The following is a 15,165-nucleotide window of genomic DNA, read 5'->3' as shown; positions in this document are numbered from 1 at the left end:
CTGCCCTGTTCCACTTGTCCACATGTACGTGGTTAAGTGGACACTGGATACAACCACTATTTTTAGGACACTGGTGAGTCTTTTTCTGACGTCTGTGTACATTCACAGTATCACCTGCCTAGAAAAGTGGAACCTAGATGGGATTTGATACCGAGGACACAGTACCTCAAACAATTCTCTAAGTCCCACTGAACTAATGGCGTATACCGGACGCACGTCTAACACCAACATAGCTGTCAAGGCCTCAGTTATCCGCTTTGCAAAAGGATGACTGCTGTCATATTTCATCTTCCTCACAAAGGACTGTTGGACAGTCAATTGCTTACTATAAGTAGTACAAGTGGTCTTCCGACTTCCCCTCTGGGATGACGATCGACTGCCAGCAGCAACAATAGCAGCAGCAGCAACAGTAGGCGTACCACTCAAGGACCCTCTGGAGGAATCCCGGTTAGGAGAGAACTCCTCAGTCTTGACAGTGACATGGCCTGCAGGACTACTGACGTTCCTGACTGAGGAGGAAGTTGACGTTGAGGGAGTTGGTGGTGTGGCTTGCAGGAGGTTGGGTACAGGAGGAAGAAGGGATTTAGGTGTCAGTGGACTGCTTACACTCTTACCCAAAGTTTTACAAATTGACACTGACTTCTGATGAATGTGCAGCAGGTGACATATAAGGGAGGATGTTCCTAGGTGGTTAACATCCTGACCCCTACTTATTACAGATTGACAGAGGCAACAGATGTCTTGACACCTGTTGTCCGGATATGTGGAAAAATAATTCCACACTGAAGAGGTGACTTTTTTGGTAGTTTGCCCAGGCATCACAATGGGCTTCTTCATCCAACGGACAACAGGTGTCTCCCCCGGTGCCTGACTTAAACAAACCACATCACCATCAGAATCCTCATCGTCAACTTCCTCCTCAGTGCCAGCAACACCCATATTCTCATCCTGGTGTACTTCAACAGTGACATCTTCAATTTGAATATCAGCAACTGGACTGTGGGTGCTCTTTCCAGCACTTGCAGAGGGTGTGCAAATGGTGGAAGGAGCCACCTCTTTCCATCCAGTGTTGGGAAGGTCAGGCATCGCAACCGCCGACACACTTGGACTCTCCTTGGGGATTTGTGATACCATCTCAGAACGCACAGTTCTTTTCTGGGCTCTTTCCAGCTTAACTGTTTTAATTTTTCTAGCGGGAGGATGAGGGCTTCCATCGTCATGTGAAGCTAAACCACTAGCAATGAACATAGGCCAGGGCCTCAGCCGTTCCTTGCCACTCCGTGTCGTAAATGGCATATTGGCAAGTTTACGTTTCTCCTCAGACGATTTAAAAAAAAAATTTGGGGGGGTCTTTTTACTGCACTTTGGCTTTTTGGATTTTACATGCCCTCTACTATCACATTGGGCATCGGCCTTGGCAGACGACGTTGAAGGCATTTCATCGTCTATGTCATAGATAGTGGCAGCAGCTTCAGCTCTAGGAGGAAGTGGTTCTTGATCTTTCCCTATTTTATCCTCCAAATTTTTGTTCTCCATTATTTTTTGGGAGTTATATAAGACAATATGCAGCACAGGCATGACTGGAATGACTAATGGCCAGGACACTACCACTGGTCTGATGCAGCACAATACAGCAACACTGCAAGGGACTTGTTATTGTTGTTGTTATTATTATTATTATTATAATACGGCAGCAGTGGACGTATAGCAGCAGCGTATACCACTGTGACTGCCTCGTAACTGGAATGACTGATGGACAGGACACTACCACTGGTCTGAGGCAGCACAACAACACTGTTAGGGACTTGTGGTTGTTGTTATAATTATTATAATACTGTAGCAGTGGACAGGGGTGTATCTAGGGGTCCGAGTGCCCCTGGCAAAGTAAGGGGCTGGCTTTCCCCCCCTACACACATTTGGAATAAGGTGTGAGTATGGAATGGAAATAGGGCATGGTCTTGTGGGGGAAGGGCGTGGACACAATAGTTCTTTTAATTCAAATTATGCCACACAGTAGTGCTCCTCATTCACATTACACCACACAGCAGTGTCTCGTATTCACGTTACACCATCCCTCCCCCCTAACCCACCTTTCCCACAGCCTGACCTTAAGCCCCACCCCCAAAAGCCTCTTCACTGGTGCCTAACCCTAACTCACCCTTCCTAATCTCCCTCACTGCAGCCTAACCCTAGCCCTCCCGCCCTCACAGCCTAACCCTAACCCTCCCACGTGGCTTGCCAGTGGAGACTTTGGCACCAACTCGATCCGGATTTTGGCATTCTGCATCGTTATCTATGTTGGGATGCCAGCATCAGCATTCCGAGCAGTTTCGGGATGCCAAACGCCGGCATCTTGACTGCATCCTGAATGAAATGCTAATGAGCTGCTGTGAGATGAGCCTCAAATGGACCCAGCCATTAACCAAACACCATTAGTTGGATGGTAGAAGTGCTTCCTGTTAGAAAAAAACATCAGGGTGCCATCACTTCCAAGATAAAATGATCAATTATACAATTAACTGATATACATTTCCTTGAACCTGGCCTTGAAATAGGTAAGATATGTATTTTCTTTATTACACTCAACAAGTTAAAGTTTTCGCTTACTCACTACGTACTTACATCTAACATGCATGAAAATCGTGTAGTTTTCCAGGTACTACAGTCCCTTCTCCCAAACACTGACACTTTTTTATTATCTTCAACAACAAATAGATCTATAGCACTGTGCTGTATAATAATTGCTGTGTACCTGGTGAGAGTCTGTTACTGCCGGCGCGGCGCCGGTGTCCGTCAGCACCGCACTGCCTAGTGATCAGACTAGTGTCCGGCAGCACCGCACTTGTAATCAGACTCACAATAAACTACAGTTCCCAGCAGCCCTTGCTGCCGGGAGCTCCCAGCAACAAGGGCTGCTGGGAGCTGTAGTTTATTTTGAGTCTGAGTACAAGTGCTGTGCTGCCGGACACCAGTGCCACTCCAGCAGTGACAGACTCTCACCAGGTACAGTCTGACAGTACTACTTTTCTAACCTTTGGCCGCGGGTGGCACAGCCAGGCAGCGCCCCCTCCTTGCCTGGTGCCCCTGGCGAGTGCCATCCTGGCCAATAGGTAGATACAACCCTGGCAGTGGACATATAGCAGCAGTGTATATCGTCACTGGAATGACTGATGGACAGGACATTACCACTGGTCTGATGCAGCACAACACAACCAACACTGTAAGGGACATGTGGTTGTTGTTATAATTTTTATAATACTGTAGCAGTGGACATAAAGCAGCAGCGTATATCGTCGCTGGAATGACTGATGGACAGGACACTACCACTGGTCTGATGCAGCACAACACAACAACACTCTAAGGGACTTGTTGTTATTATTATAATACTGTAGCAGTGGACACATAGCAGCAGCGTATACCACTGTGACTGCCTCATCACTGGAATGACTGATGGACAGGACGCTACCACTGGTCTGATGCAGCACAACACAACACCACTTTATACAGCTACACTGGATATATGGCAGCAGAGAACACCAACACTGTGACTGGCTGGACTGATGCAGCACAATACACTGACTACACTGGACTGGACTGAGCAGCACAACACACTTTCCCACCCCCACACAGACACTGAACACTGAGGACACGTCCTCTCAATACACTCTCCAAGACCGGAGTGAAAATTGCCGCGACGAGAGGCTCCTTATATGGAATCCAAATCCCGCGAGAATCCGGGATGATGACGTTTTGCTGCGTTCGGGTTTCCGAGTCAGGCGGGAAAAATCCGAGCCTGGCTCGGAACCGAACTCGGAAGGCAAAGACCGGTAGGGTTCGGTTCTCTGAGAATCAAACCCGCTCATCTCTAATATATATATATATATCTGACAACAGTAAGTATTGTGTGACCACGCCCCTATTTCAAATATTGGGGGGGGGGGGCACCAGTCCCTTACTTACCAGGGGTGCTCGGACCCCTAGCTACTCCCCTGTATAAACCGTCTGCATATCTCTTTGAAATCACGACAGCACTTCCGGGTTCATATCTCTATCCACTTTTCACTAAGTTCTACATCACAGTACTAATGGATACATTGATTTACACTGTGGGCCTTAAACTTTGCAAATGCAATCCTTAGCAATGCAAAATCTACATTGCTCATGCAGAGCACCTCCTTCCTGCATTTGCGATAGCAATATTGCAATCAATGCAATCACAGCTGCAATGTTCATCAGCCACGGCATGCTGAGTAAGCCTGAGGAAACTGCACACGTGACATAGTCCTTGGCCTCATCACTCCAGGAAAACGCTGGCCTCCCAGACCCCCCAGCTCTCCCCCTGGATGCCTCTGTCTGTCAATCCTGGAAGACGACCGCAGGATCCTCTCTGCACATATGCAGAATGGGTTCTGCGTATGTGCATTTTCCAACCTGAATTAGCCCCTATGTTGGCACTTTACTTCTCTTTTCTCAGAAACCCTGGAAGATAGAAAAAACCTACAAACAGTTGTAGGCAAAATCTACATTGTTCATGCAACCATGTAAAAGACAACGGTGAGAGTTTATCCAACGTCTACCACTTGTATTCTCTCTTGCAAACTCCAGTACTAATGTGTTGCACACTATTATTGCACTCTTGTCACACTCTTGTCATCCACATGTTTTCCCGGAATGCACTCTGTATTATCAAACCCCACCCCCCCCTTCCCCCCCCCCGCCGGAGCAGAGGGCGTCCAAAAAGGGGAAGTGGCAAAATGTAAGTGGGGGCATGGCCTCACAGATCTTTTCTCCTTCGCTCCGGGGGCATGTCCAGCTTCTCCAAAGATGCTGGCTGCCCCCGGAGACTGCTCAGCTCGCAGTGCCGGCTCTTATCTGTGACAGGAGCAGAGTGCTGCAGGAGTTTATCTCACTGCAGCACTCGGCTCCTGTCACTACAGAAGAGCTGTGTCACCCCTTCTGAGGGGGACACCCAGGTGCAGGCCGCTCTCCCCGCACCTGCCTTCTGAAGCCACTGGACAAACCATCTCATTTTCTTACACCAAAGAAAGGATATCATCTTACAACATGTGATTTATTTAGTTACTTGCCCATGTGGCCTAAGTTATGTGGGGAAAGCGGACAGGAAACTTAGGGAGCGGATGACACTCCAGAAATATGCCATCTGCAAGCCATGTTCTGGAGCAGGGGTAGCCAATCCTGGTCCTCGAGAGCTACCAACATTTAACGTTTTCCAGGTCTCCTCACAGAAACGCAAGTTAAGTAATTAGCTCCATCTGTGGAATTTTTAAAATGTATCACTGAGTAATAACTGCACTAGGTGAGCTGGAAAACGTGAACTGTTGGTAGCTCTCGAGGACCAGGGTTGGCTACCACTGGAATATGCCTGGCCAACTTGTGACTCTCCAGCTGTTGTGAAACTACAAATTCCAGCATGCCCTGTCACAGTTTTTTTATTGGGGAATGCTAAAACTGTGGCAGGGCATGCTGGGACCTGTAGTTTCACAACAGCTAGAGAGCCAAAGGTTGGCCAGGCCTGTTCTAGAGACTAACCACTACAGCGTGTGTGTGTGTGGCAGCCATTTTACCGGGATTTCTTATGCAGCTGTAGCGCTGACTTGGGGCTCCGGAAAGGTAAGTAATTAAACATGGGTGCAGTGTGTGCGGTGTGGCCCACCCAGGGACCTGTGTGCACCACATACATTGTGCCTATTATATAAATGCCATTGGTGACGGGACACAATAACTCGCAAGTAATCTGGGATTTTCTTTCACCATCTGGAGGCTGTTGAAAAACAATCCTTGATAAGTGCCAGCATCAGGGCTAATTGAATAGCTCCCAGGGGATCAAATTACTAAGGCTAATTGAATTCCTCCATTAGTGTCCCTGCCATATTTAATGTAATTGTACAGATGGAGCCACGCTAATCGTGGCTCCATCTGTGCCAGGGCACGCCCGCCAGGGGTGGCCTACCTGCGCATCCCCTGATGCGCACGCGCCCAGTTCACTTGAATGGGAGTGTTTCTGTGTGCTCCCGGCGTGACTAGGCGGACGGAACGCTGCTATGCGATGGAGCCACATCAGATGAGCACGGCTCCATCTGTAGCTGCCTATTCACACAACTTAGTATTTACAAAGATAACCAATGCCTGTATGTATTTCACTTAATTTTATTTTACTTAGTTTTCTTAATGTGTTTGCTTTTGTATTTTAATATATTTTTCATGGAAAATGTATTAGTATACAGTATGTAGTAGAAATAATGCAACATTTGCACGTACTGGAAACATGGTCGGGCCACATCCCTACTCTTTTATGTACACTACACATGCGAGAGGTGAAGGAGGTAAATCTTGAGATGCGTTCATCTGAGTATATCAGTAGTGCATGCAGGGAGTATTTGTAAGTATCAAAAAATGTCTCCTCCAAACTGATGGCTCAAAACTTCTTCCACACAGGCCATCATAAGCTACTGTATCCCACTGGGCACTTTCTGTATGTTTGAGGTGCATATACAGTACAGTACAGTATATCCAACTCTACATGAATCCCACAATGTCAGAGCTCGTTGAAGTCCAAGGTTCCTTCATGCATGTTTCTCAGATACCGCTCTGCTTTTCCAGGTGACTGACTTTGACGTTATCATGGAGAAAGATCTGGGAGACCTCCTGCTGGTCCGGATCTCTACAGAGCAATACAAAACCTTTAATATGGATGCTTGGTACTGCCGCTATGTTGATGTGACAAGTCCCAGTGGTCAACTCTACCAGTTCCCTTTCTATCAGTGGATATGTGGTCCAATGACTGTGGAGATCCCAGATGGGAAGGGTAAGATGTAGCTCTTATAACTATATTCTACTCATGAAGTTTTGGCTAGTGCTGTCTGGGTTATCATGATGTGGCCAATGTTGGTGGTACATTATGAGTTTTTATATTGTTGGGCTTGGATACAGCTAGGAGCTGATTGATAAATTGGTACTCAACACATCATAAATTACTTATAAACTCTATATAATTTTTTCCAAATTAATATTAATGAGCCTGACTCCGATGTGGGAGGAGTTGCTATGACTGCTGCTTCCTTGTGAGCAGCGATAGCTCTGCATGGTGATGCAGCAGGACGCATCTATCACAAGCAGACACCTCCTGCTGCAGTAGTGATCCAACCTGCATCCTAGGACGCAGCATCAGATCACTCAGTCACCATCGGGTGGCTTGAAGCACCCATGGGGACGTGCAAGCCACCCGTTGCAGAGGCCAGGAAATCTCTGAGCAACCACGGAGATCCCTGGCCTCTTCCCTCCCTCTAAACTGCATTGACATGGCTCCATTTGACATGCATTGACATGGCTCCATTTGAAGAAATGAAGGCTATCACCACCCTTTTCCCGGCCCGCCCCTAAACGGCATCAGACTGTCAATCACTGACAGTCTGTTGCCGTATGCATCGATCATCACAGGATCCTTTCGCACATGCGCAGAAAGTGGTCCTGCCCGTGCACAAAGTACAGATAATTGGCACTTTGCTGCATGAACAGCAATTCCAACCGCTAGTACCTTGAGTCCTATTGGAGAAAGCGTGCTATATAAATAAAATTATTTATTATACTGTATGAATAACCTTTGATGTACATAGCTATAAATTATGAAGCTCTATGGGCCAATGTAGAATGGCTGTGCAGTACCGGAGTACATGTTACTCTACAGATGGGATGGCTTCCATGCATAGGTGTTTCTGTAATGGGGGCAGTGTATGCAGTGCACACGGGCCCCTAGGTCCAGGGGAAACATCCCACACTGCACCCATATAGTATATTTACCCCTCCGGAGTCCCGCGGCGGCGGACTTGTAGTGCGGGCACAAATCACTCGGAAAATGGCCGCCGCGTGATTTGTGCATGATTTGCGGAAGCACACTGGAGATGTCTCCCTGGGAACAAGGTGCGGGCACCATGTTCCTGGAGACCTGTGCACACTTAGTAGACATTATGCCAGAGTCTACTAGCTGCTGGAGAGGAAGGGGCCCACAACGGAGGCTGCATGTGGGGTCCCCTCCTCTCTAAAAACGCCCCTACTTCCATGGATGAAGATTCTCCTTACGTAGTCACATGATTAATCTGCATGCAAGGACAATAACCATCCATAATCACCAGGATAATTGCAACACAGTGCTCTTGGGATCTCTTCTGTTTCAGGCATCATTTTATCTGGGAACACTCACCCTGTTCTCCAGCAGCAACGGAGAGCGGAACTGGAGAAGCAGAGAGCAACCCACAGGTGAGTGACCAATGTACATGCAGTGACTGTCCTATCTCTGGGGCTTCTTCCTGGGTGACAGAAGATTCCCATGACTGAAATTCTCTTTAGCTGACACATATGAGGATATTTCTAGTTCATAAGTGAAAGGTTCCATATGTCATCTTGAATAAACTGATTTTCATTTATCAAGTGCTGCTTATATAATGGAAGCAACCAGTTTAGAAATGTCCAGATATTGAGCAAGGCAATGTCTATGCAGGTCTGAATATTTTCTTTAGCAATAACTTAGTTTGTCTCCTGCAGGTGGAAAGTTTATGCAGAAGGCGTCCCTCACTGCATTGATGCAGCCTCGGTGCAGGATCTGCCTCCTAATGACCAGTACACCTTCCGGAATCAGTTTGGCTTTTCCTCAGCTAAGAAGGCCCAGTACGTTTCTATCCTGAATAGAATACAATACAGCATGGTCATAAATCATCAGAAATCATTAATGGCCCATAAATTCACAACCTGGCTGTATCTACTGTGTGCACCTCTCTATGTATTAGTTGGAGTGCATCAAGGATTTAATCTATCTTCCTGCAAAGATCTGATCTATCTTCATATCTAGCAATTGCAAAGAAATAACTAAACTTGTATACAAGAGTCTGGTGAACAGTTCACCAATGCAGGAACTGTACAAGGTGGCATCTAGGGGGGGTTCAGCACAAACACACAGGGAGAAAAACTACTTCCACATACAGACCAAAAATTTTGTGGAGAACCCCCCCCCCCCCCCCCCCCACCACCAATACATATAGGAAGCGCTAAGTACAATTGGATAAAGTACTCATGGCGTCATTCCCACCTGGTCGCACGCAGTCTATTTTTTGCACTGCTGCGACCAGGTAATCGCCGCCTACAGGGGAGGGGGTTAGAGCTGTGCAGGTGTGCAATTGGCTGTGCAGAGAGCTGCACAATTAAAACGTTTGTGCAGTCTCTGCACAGCTCAAGACTTTCTCACCCGCTGCGATGATCCTTCCTGGAGCTGATGTCAGGATCCCTCCCTGCAAACGGCCGGGCACGCCTGCGTTTTCTTCGACACTCCCAGAAAACGGTGAGTTGACACCCCCGGCCGGCCTCTTCCTGTCAATCTTCTTGTGTTCGCCGGTGCACACGCTTTAGTCCTTCAATCTGTCGGCCTGCACGCATGCACAGATCAGACCAGATCGCACCGCTGCGAAAAACAGTAGTGTGCGATCAGGTCGGAATGACCCCTCAATGCTTTTTATTGCAAAAACATTTAAAACCCATAAAACATAAATTTTAAAACTGTATAACATTTTACACTAAAAATGTAAGCAAAAATGTAACCACAAGAAATATATAGTTTTACTTCACAGTGATGGACATAATTAATGTTTATATAATGTCAGGGAAAAAAAGGTAAGTATATAGGTCCACTTGGGGTGGAACCTGGTGCAGCATGGAGTAGCAGCGTGTAGCAATTGCCGTACTCTGAAGGCTGCGGCACTGTGGAGGGTCCTGAAGCCGCGGTTGGTGCACAACTGACTGGAGGACGCCAGACGCAGGTTTGCTGTGCTGGGAGGGAGAGGGAGTGCTCCCTGGTGACTAGGCTGTCTGAGAGCTGGAATGAATATTGCTCTGCATTGCAGCTGATTTTGCACGAGCTTCAAAAGTACAGGTTCAGACATTGGGGTATAATCCTGTTTGTCTGGGACATAGATGCTGGGCATGCACTGAAATCCTCTCAGTTACCTGCGCATTGAAATATCAGTTGGCATAAGGTCAGCCAAGTACAACATGTATTTTGTTTCTGAAGCACTCAGCACCTAGTACGTTTTTGGCTTTCAGGCCTAACGAGATTCTCTACCACTTTTGATCAAACAGCACTATAATATAGCAGACCGGTATGGGGAGAGCTGGCAACAGTGTATATTCTGTGAGTGCAGGGACTTGGTCTCCAATGTGACTTTATTTTGATTTTCTACGTTTTTTTCCCCTTGTTTATAGTTGCAGTGAAAAATTGTGGCTTGAAAAGAAGAGAGATGGCTATTTTGGCCATTGACAGTGCTATGTGTAAAGATTTAGCTTGAACCAGATATTGTAGTATTACGCCAAAATTGCCTCAAGAGATTACTACTTAATATCACTAAAGCGCTCTCACATGTTAATAATGTATCAATATTAAAATGGGGAAAACAGGAAAAGCAGCTGCTGCAGCCGCAAAGTTGGAGAAATATGGAAGATCATCACAGTCTCCTTCACGAGGTGCATCAAAACCCCTCTTCTCCTTTAAAACCGGAATTAACATCAGAAAGTGGTAATAATAACCATATCTTTACTCAACAAATCCTTCAAGCTATTTTGGCATTTGAACAAAGGGTTACAGATAAAATTGGCCAGGTACAGGCAGATGTCTCCCTGCTGCACCAAGCCATACAAAATATAAGGGAGAGAGTGGGTGAAATGGAAGGGTGCATCTCCAATCTGGAGGATGGTTCCGTACCCTTAAAAAGCAAAGTTGAGGGTCTGGCATCCCAGGTAACAGCCATACAGGCAACATTATCAGATTTGGAGGGGCGGCTTAGACGCAATAATATACAAATTGTTGGACTCCCCGAGAGAGCAGAGGGGTCAGCACCTGAAAAATTCCAAGTGTGGTGCATTGCTGCCTTAAGTGCGGAGTAACTGTTTTAGTAAAGGACAGCATAGAGCTGTGTGAACAAATTGAAACTAAAGGGCAGTAAGACAATAGAATTATGCTGCTGAATATATGAAAACTGTTAAATCAGGGAACCAATTTCCTAAAAATAGGGAGTTTTTACTTAATGCTGATTACGGATGTAGGGTTAATTCCCTACAACCTCCATGTGAAAGGGTGGGGTGTTTTGTAAAGATTGAGAGCTGATGGGGAATAGGTATATCATAGGATGTGGTAGATATACAGGGAGGGGGGAGGGGAATGCAAATAGGGGTTTTTTTGTGGGGTTTTTTTTTTTGGTTCTTTGTTTTCTGCTCTCCTTTCTCCTCCTCCTAAAATTGTACAAGAACATGGGGCACGGAAAAATGTACCCTACGACTGTCAAAAGAGAAGCAAGGGTGAAATGATAGCTCATATTAAAAGGATAGTTAAATGAGTGGGAAAACTGGAAATGTAAAAGTGTTGGAAGGGAATGTGCGAGGGTTTAATGACAAGATAAAAAGATCATTGGTTATGACCCAACTTAAGAAGTATAAAGCAGACATAATATGTCTCACGGAAACGCACCTGTATGGTAACAAGGTACTATCCTTAAAAAAAGCATGGATAGGTTATATGTTACATTCAGTTTCTCACATAATGCTAGAGGAGTTGCAGTTCTTGTAAAGAAATCTGTGAAGTTTCATCTGGAATCCAGCCGGATAGATCAGGCTGGGAGGTTTGTTTTTCTACGAGCAGTGGTCAACCAAAAATTACTGCATATATTGGCCATATATATTCCTTCCCCATATAATAACGAAGTGCTGAAACAGGCGGCTCGGTTCGTGGATCAATCACCAGACACCCCTGTGATAAGCATAGGGAACTTTAATAACATCATGGATTTTAGGTTAGATAGATGGCTACAAGGCCAGGATGTAGATATAGCAATACCATCTGGTACACCATTTTCTAGATTGATTGCTGAAATGGGCTGGAAGGATATATGGAGGATGCGCAATCCTACACATTTAGAATACTCATGCCAGTCTACATCATACCACACGTTGTCACGGATAGACCTGGCCTTGGATTCAACTTGTTTGATTCCTTTGGTTGTTGAAATTGAGTATTTGCCTAAGTGCATATCGAATCATTCTCCTGTGCTTCTAACTGTAAATCTGGGGAACGATAATGGTGCTACGTTTTGGAAACTGAACACATACTGGGTATCCCAGATGGGCGAAGGTTTGTATCTGATTTCTGAATGGGAGAGCTTTGGGGCTGATAATATTTCATATCTAAACTACAGATGAGCGGGTTCGGTTCTCAGAGAACCGAACCCTACCGGACTTTGCCTTCCGAGTTTGGTTCCGAGCCCGGCTCGGGTTTTCCCACCTGACTCAGAAACCTGAACGCGGCAAAACATCATCATCCCGCTGTCGGATTCTCGCGGGATTTGGATTCCATATAAGGAGCCACGCGTCGCAACATTTTCACTCCATTCTCAGAGAGTGTATTGAGAGGACGTGTCCTCAGTGTTCAGTGTCTGTGTGGGGTGGGAAAGTGGAGTGGCGAGTCTTGTGCTGTATTTTGCTGCTCAGTCCAGTCCAGTGTAGTCAGTGTATTGTGCTGCATCAGTCCAGCCAGTCACAGTGTTGGTGTCCTCTCCTGCCATTGTAGCTGTATAAAGTGGTGCTGTGTTGTGCTGTCCAGTCCAGTGTAGTCAGTGTATTGTGCTGCATCAGTCCAGCCAGTCACAGTGTTGGTGTTCTCTGCTGCCATATATCCAGTGTAGCTGTATAAAGTGGTGCTGTGTAGCCTGTGTTGTGCTGTCCAGTCCAGTGTAGTCAGTGTATTGTGCTGCATCAGTCCAGCCAGTCACAGTGTTGGTGTCCTCTCCTGCCATTGTAGCTGTATAAAGTGGTGCTGTGTTGTGCTGTCCAGTCCAGTGTAGTCAGTGTATTGTGCTGCATCAGTCCAGCCAGTCACAGTGTTGGTGTTCTCTGCTGCTATATATCCAGTGTAGCTGTATAAAGTGGTGCTGTGTTGTGCTGTCCAGTCCAGTGTAGTCAGTGTATTCTGCTGCATCAGTCCAGCCAGTCACAGTGTTGGTGTTCTCTGCTGCCATATATCCAGTGTAGCTGTATAAAGTGTTGTTGTTTTGTGCTGCATCAGACCACTGGTAGTGTCCTGTCCATCAGTCATTGCAGTGACAATATACGCTGCTGCTATATGTCCACTGCTGCAGTATAATAATTATAACAACAACCACAAGTCCCTTATAGTGTTGTTGTTTTGTGCTGCATCAGACCAGTGGTAGTGTCCTGTCTCATCAGTCATTCCAGTGACGATATACGCTGCTGCTATATGTCTACTGTTGCCGTATAATAATAATTACAACAACCACAAGTCCCTTACAGTGTTGCTGTGTTTGTGCTGCATCAGACCAGTGGTAGTGTCCTGTCTCATCAGTCATTCCAGTGACGAGGCAGTCACAGTGGTATACGCTGCTGCTGCTATATGTCCACTGCTGCCGTATAATAATAATAATAACAACAAGTCCTTTACAGTGTTGTTGTGTTGGGCTGCATCAGACCAGTGGTAGTGTCCTGTCTCATCAGTCATTCCAGTGATGATATACGCTGCTGCTATATGTCCACTGCTGCCATATAATAATAATAATGATAATAATAACAATAACCACAAGTCCCTTACAGTGTTGTTGTGTTGTGCTGCATCAGACCAGTGGTAGTGTCCTGTCCATCAGTCATTGCAGTCATTCCTGTGCCACATATAGGTGGTAATTTCGAGTTGATCGCAGCCAGCAACTTTTTGCTGCTGCTGCTGTGATCAACTAGTACATGCCTATGGGGGAGTGTATTTTAGCTTAGCAGGGCTGGGATCGCTTGTGCAGCCCTGCAATGCTAAAAAAATTTCCAAGCAGAAGTTGACCAGCCCTATACCTACTTACCCTGTGCTACGATCCCTGCGATGCTGAAGCCGCCTCTGACGTCAGACATCCGCTCTCCGTTCTTCTGGACACGCCTGCGTTTTCCTTACCACTCCCCGAAAACGGCAGCCAACGGTCCGGATCCGGCCTGGAACGCCTTCTTCCTGTCAATCTTTTTTGCGGTCGGCTCTGCGACCACTTCCTTCGGTAGACGCGGTAGACGTAACATAACCCGGCACTGCGGCCGCCGCGCATTCTGTACCCGTTCACACTGCAGCGATATACCGTTGCGTGCGAACGGGTCGGAATGACCCCTATTGTCTTATATAACTCCCAAAAAATAATGGAGAACAAAAATTTTGAGGATAAAATAGGGAAAGGTCAAGAAGAACCACTTCCTCCTTGTGCTGAAGCTGCTGCCACTAGCCATGACATAGACAATGAAATTCCATCAACGTCATCTGCCAAGGCAGATGCCCAATGTGATAGTAGAGGGCATGTAAAATCCAAACAGCGAAAGTTCAGTAAAAAGAACCAAAAAAAGAAATTTAAATCGTCTGAGGAGAAACGTAAACTTGCCAATATGCCATTTATGACACGGAGTGGCAAGGAACGGCTGAGGCCCTGGCCTATGTTCATGACTAGTGGTTCAGCTTCACATGACGATGGAAGCCATCATAACTGAGGCCTTGACACTTATGTTGGTGTTAGACGTGCATCCGTTATCCGCCATTAGTGCAGTGGGATTTAGACAATTGATGGAGGTATTGTGTCCCCGGTAACAAATCCCATCTAGATTCCATTTCACTAGGCAGGCGATAGCGAGATTTTGACATTTAATTCCAGTGATTTGGATGCATAATTACAGAGATTTTGCCAATTAATTTAAGAGATTTATAATTATTAATTACAGTGATCTTGCCAATTAATTCCAGTGATTTGGACGTATAATTCCAGTTGGAATTGTTTGTGTCGCTTGGCTTAGTCATACAGCTACCTCATTGCACCTCTTCGACATCTTTGCATGAGGTGCTGTTTGGGGCCTAGTTTTTGAAAAGTGCCATCCTGGGTGACACTGGCATATGAGTCCAGGGGTACTGCTGTATTAGTCCTGGGGTACTGCCGTATAAGTCCACCAATTGCAGATTTTTTTTAATGTGACTGGAGCGTGCTGGAAATGCTGTCAATGGACCGAACAATTGCGGCCCACTCTCGACATTCAGCCACTGCGTGACACTACTAGATGGGCCAGGTGGTTGTGTCACTTAGCTTAGGC

At 46.3% G+C, this 15,165-nt stretch overlaps 1 protein-coding gene across 1 annotated transcript in view; it reads left to right on the top strand.

Annotated features, from left to right (window-relative positions):
* LOC134990348 (arachidonate 12-lipoxygenase, 12R-type-like) overlaps positions 1-15,165 on the top strand; it is a 120,112-nt gene that overhangs the window by 19,802 nt on the left and 85,145 nt on the right. The window contains exons 2-5 of the mRNA XM_063950679.1: positions 6,622-6,826; positions 8,193-8,274; positions 8,560-8,862; positions 11,586-11,675. Coding sequence (XP_063806749.1) covers positions 6,622-6,826; positions 8,193-8,274; positions 8,560-8,862; positions 11,586-11,675 — 680 coding nt within the window. The remainder of the gene's footprint in view (positions 1-6,621; positions 6,827-8,192; positions 8,275-8,559; positions 8,863-11,585; positions 11,676-15,165) is intronic.

This window comes from Pseudophryne corroboree, chromosome 2, assembly GCF_028390025.1.
Source record: "Pseudophryne corroboree isolate aPseCor3 chromosome 2, aPseCor3.hap2, whole genome shotgun sequence".
NCBI lineage: Eukaryota > Metazoa > Chordata > Amphibia > Anura > Myobatrachidae > Pseudophryne > Pseudophryne corroboree.
Note: the sequence above shows the minus strand (reverse complement) of the source record. Positions and strands in the feature narration are given on the sequence as shown.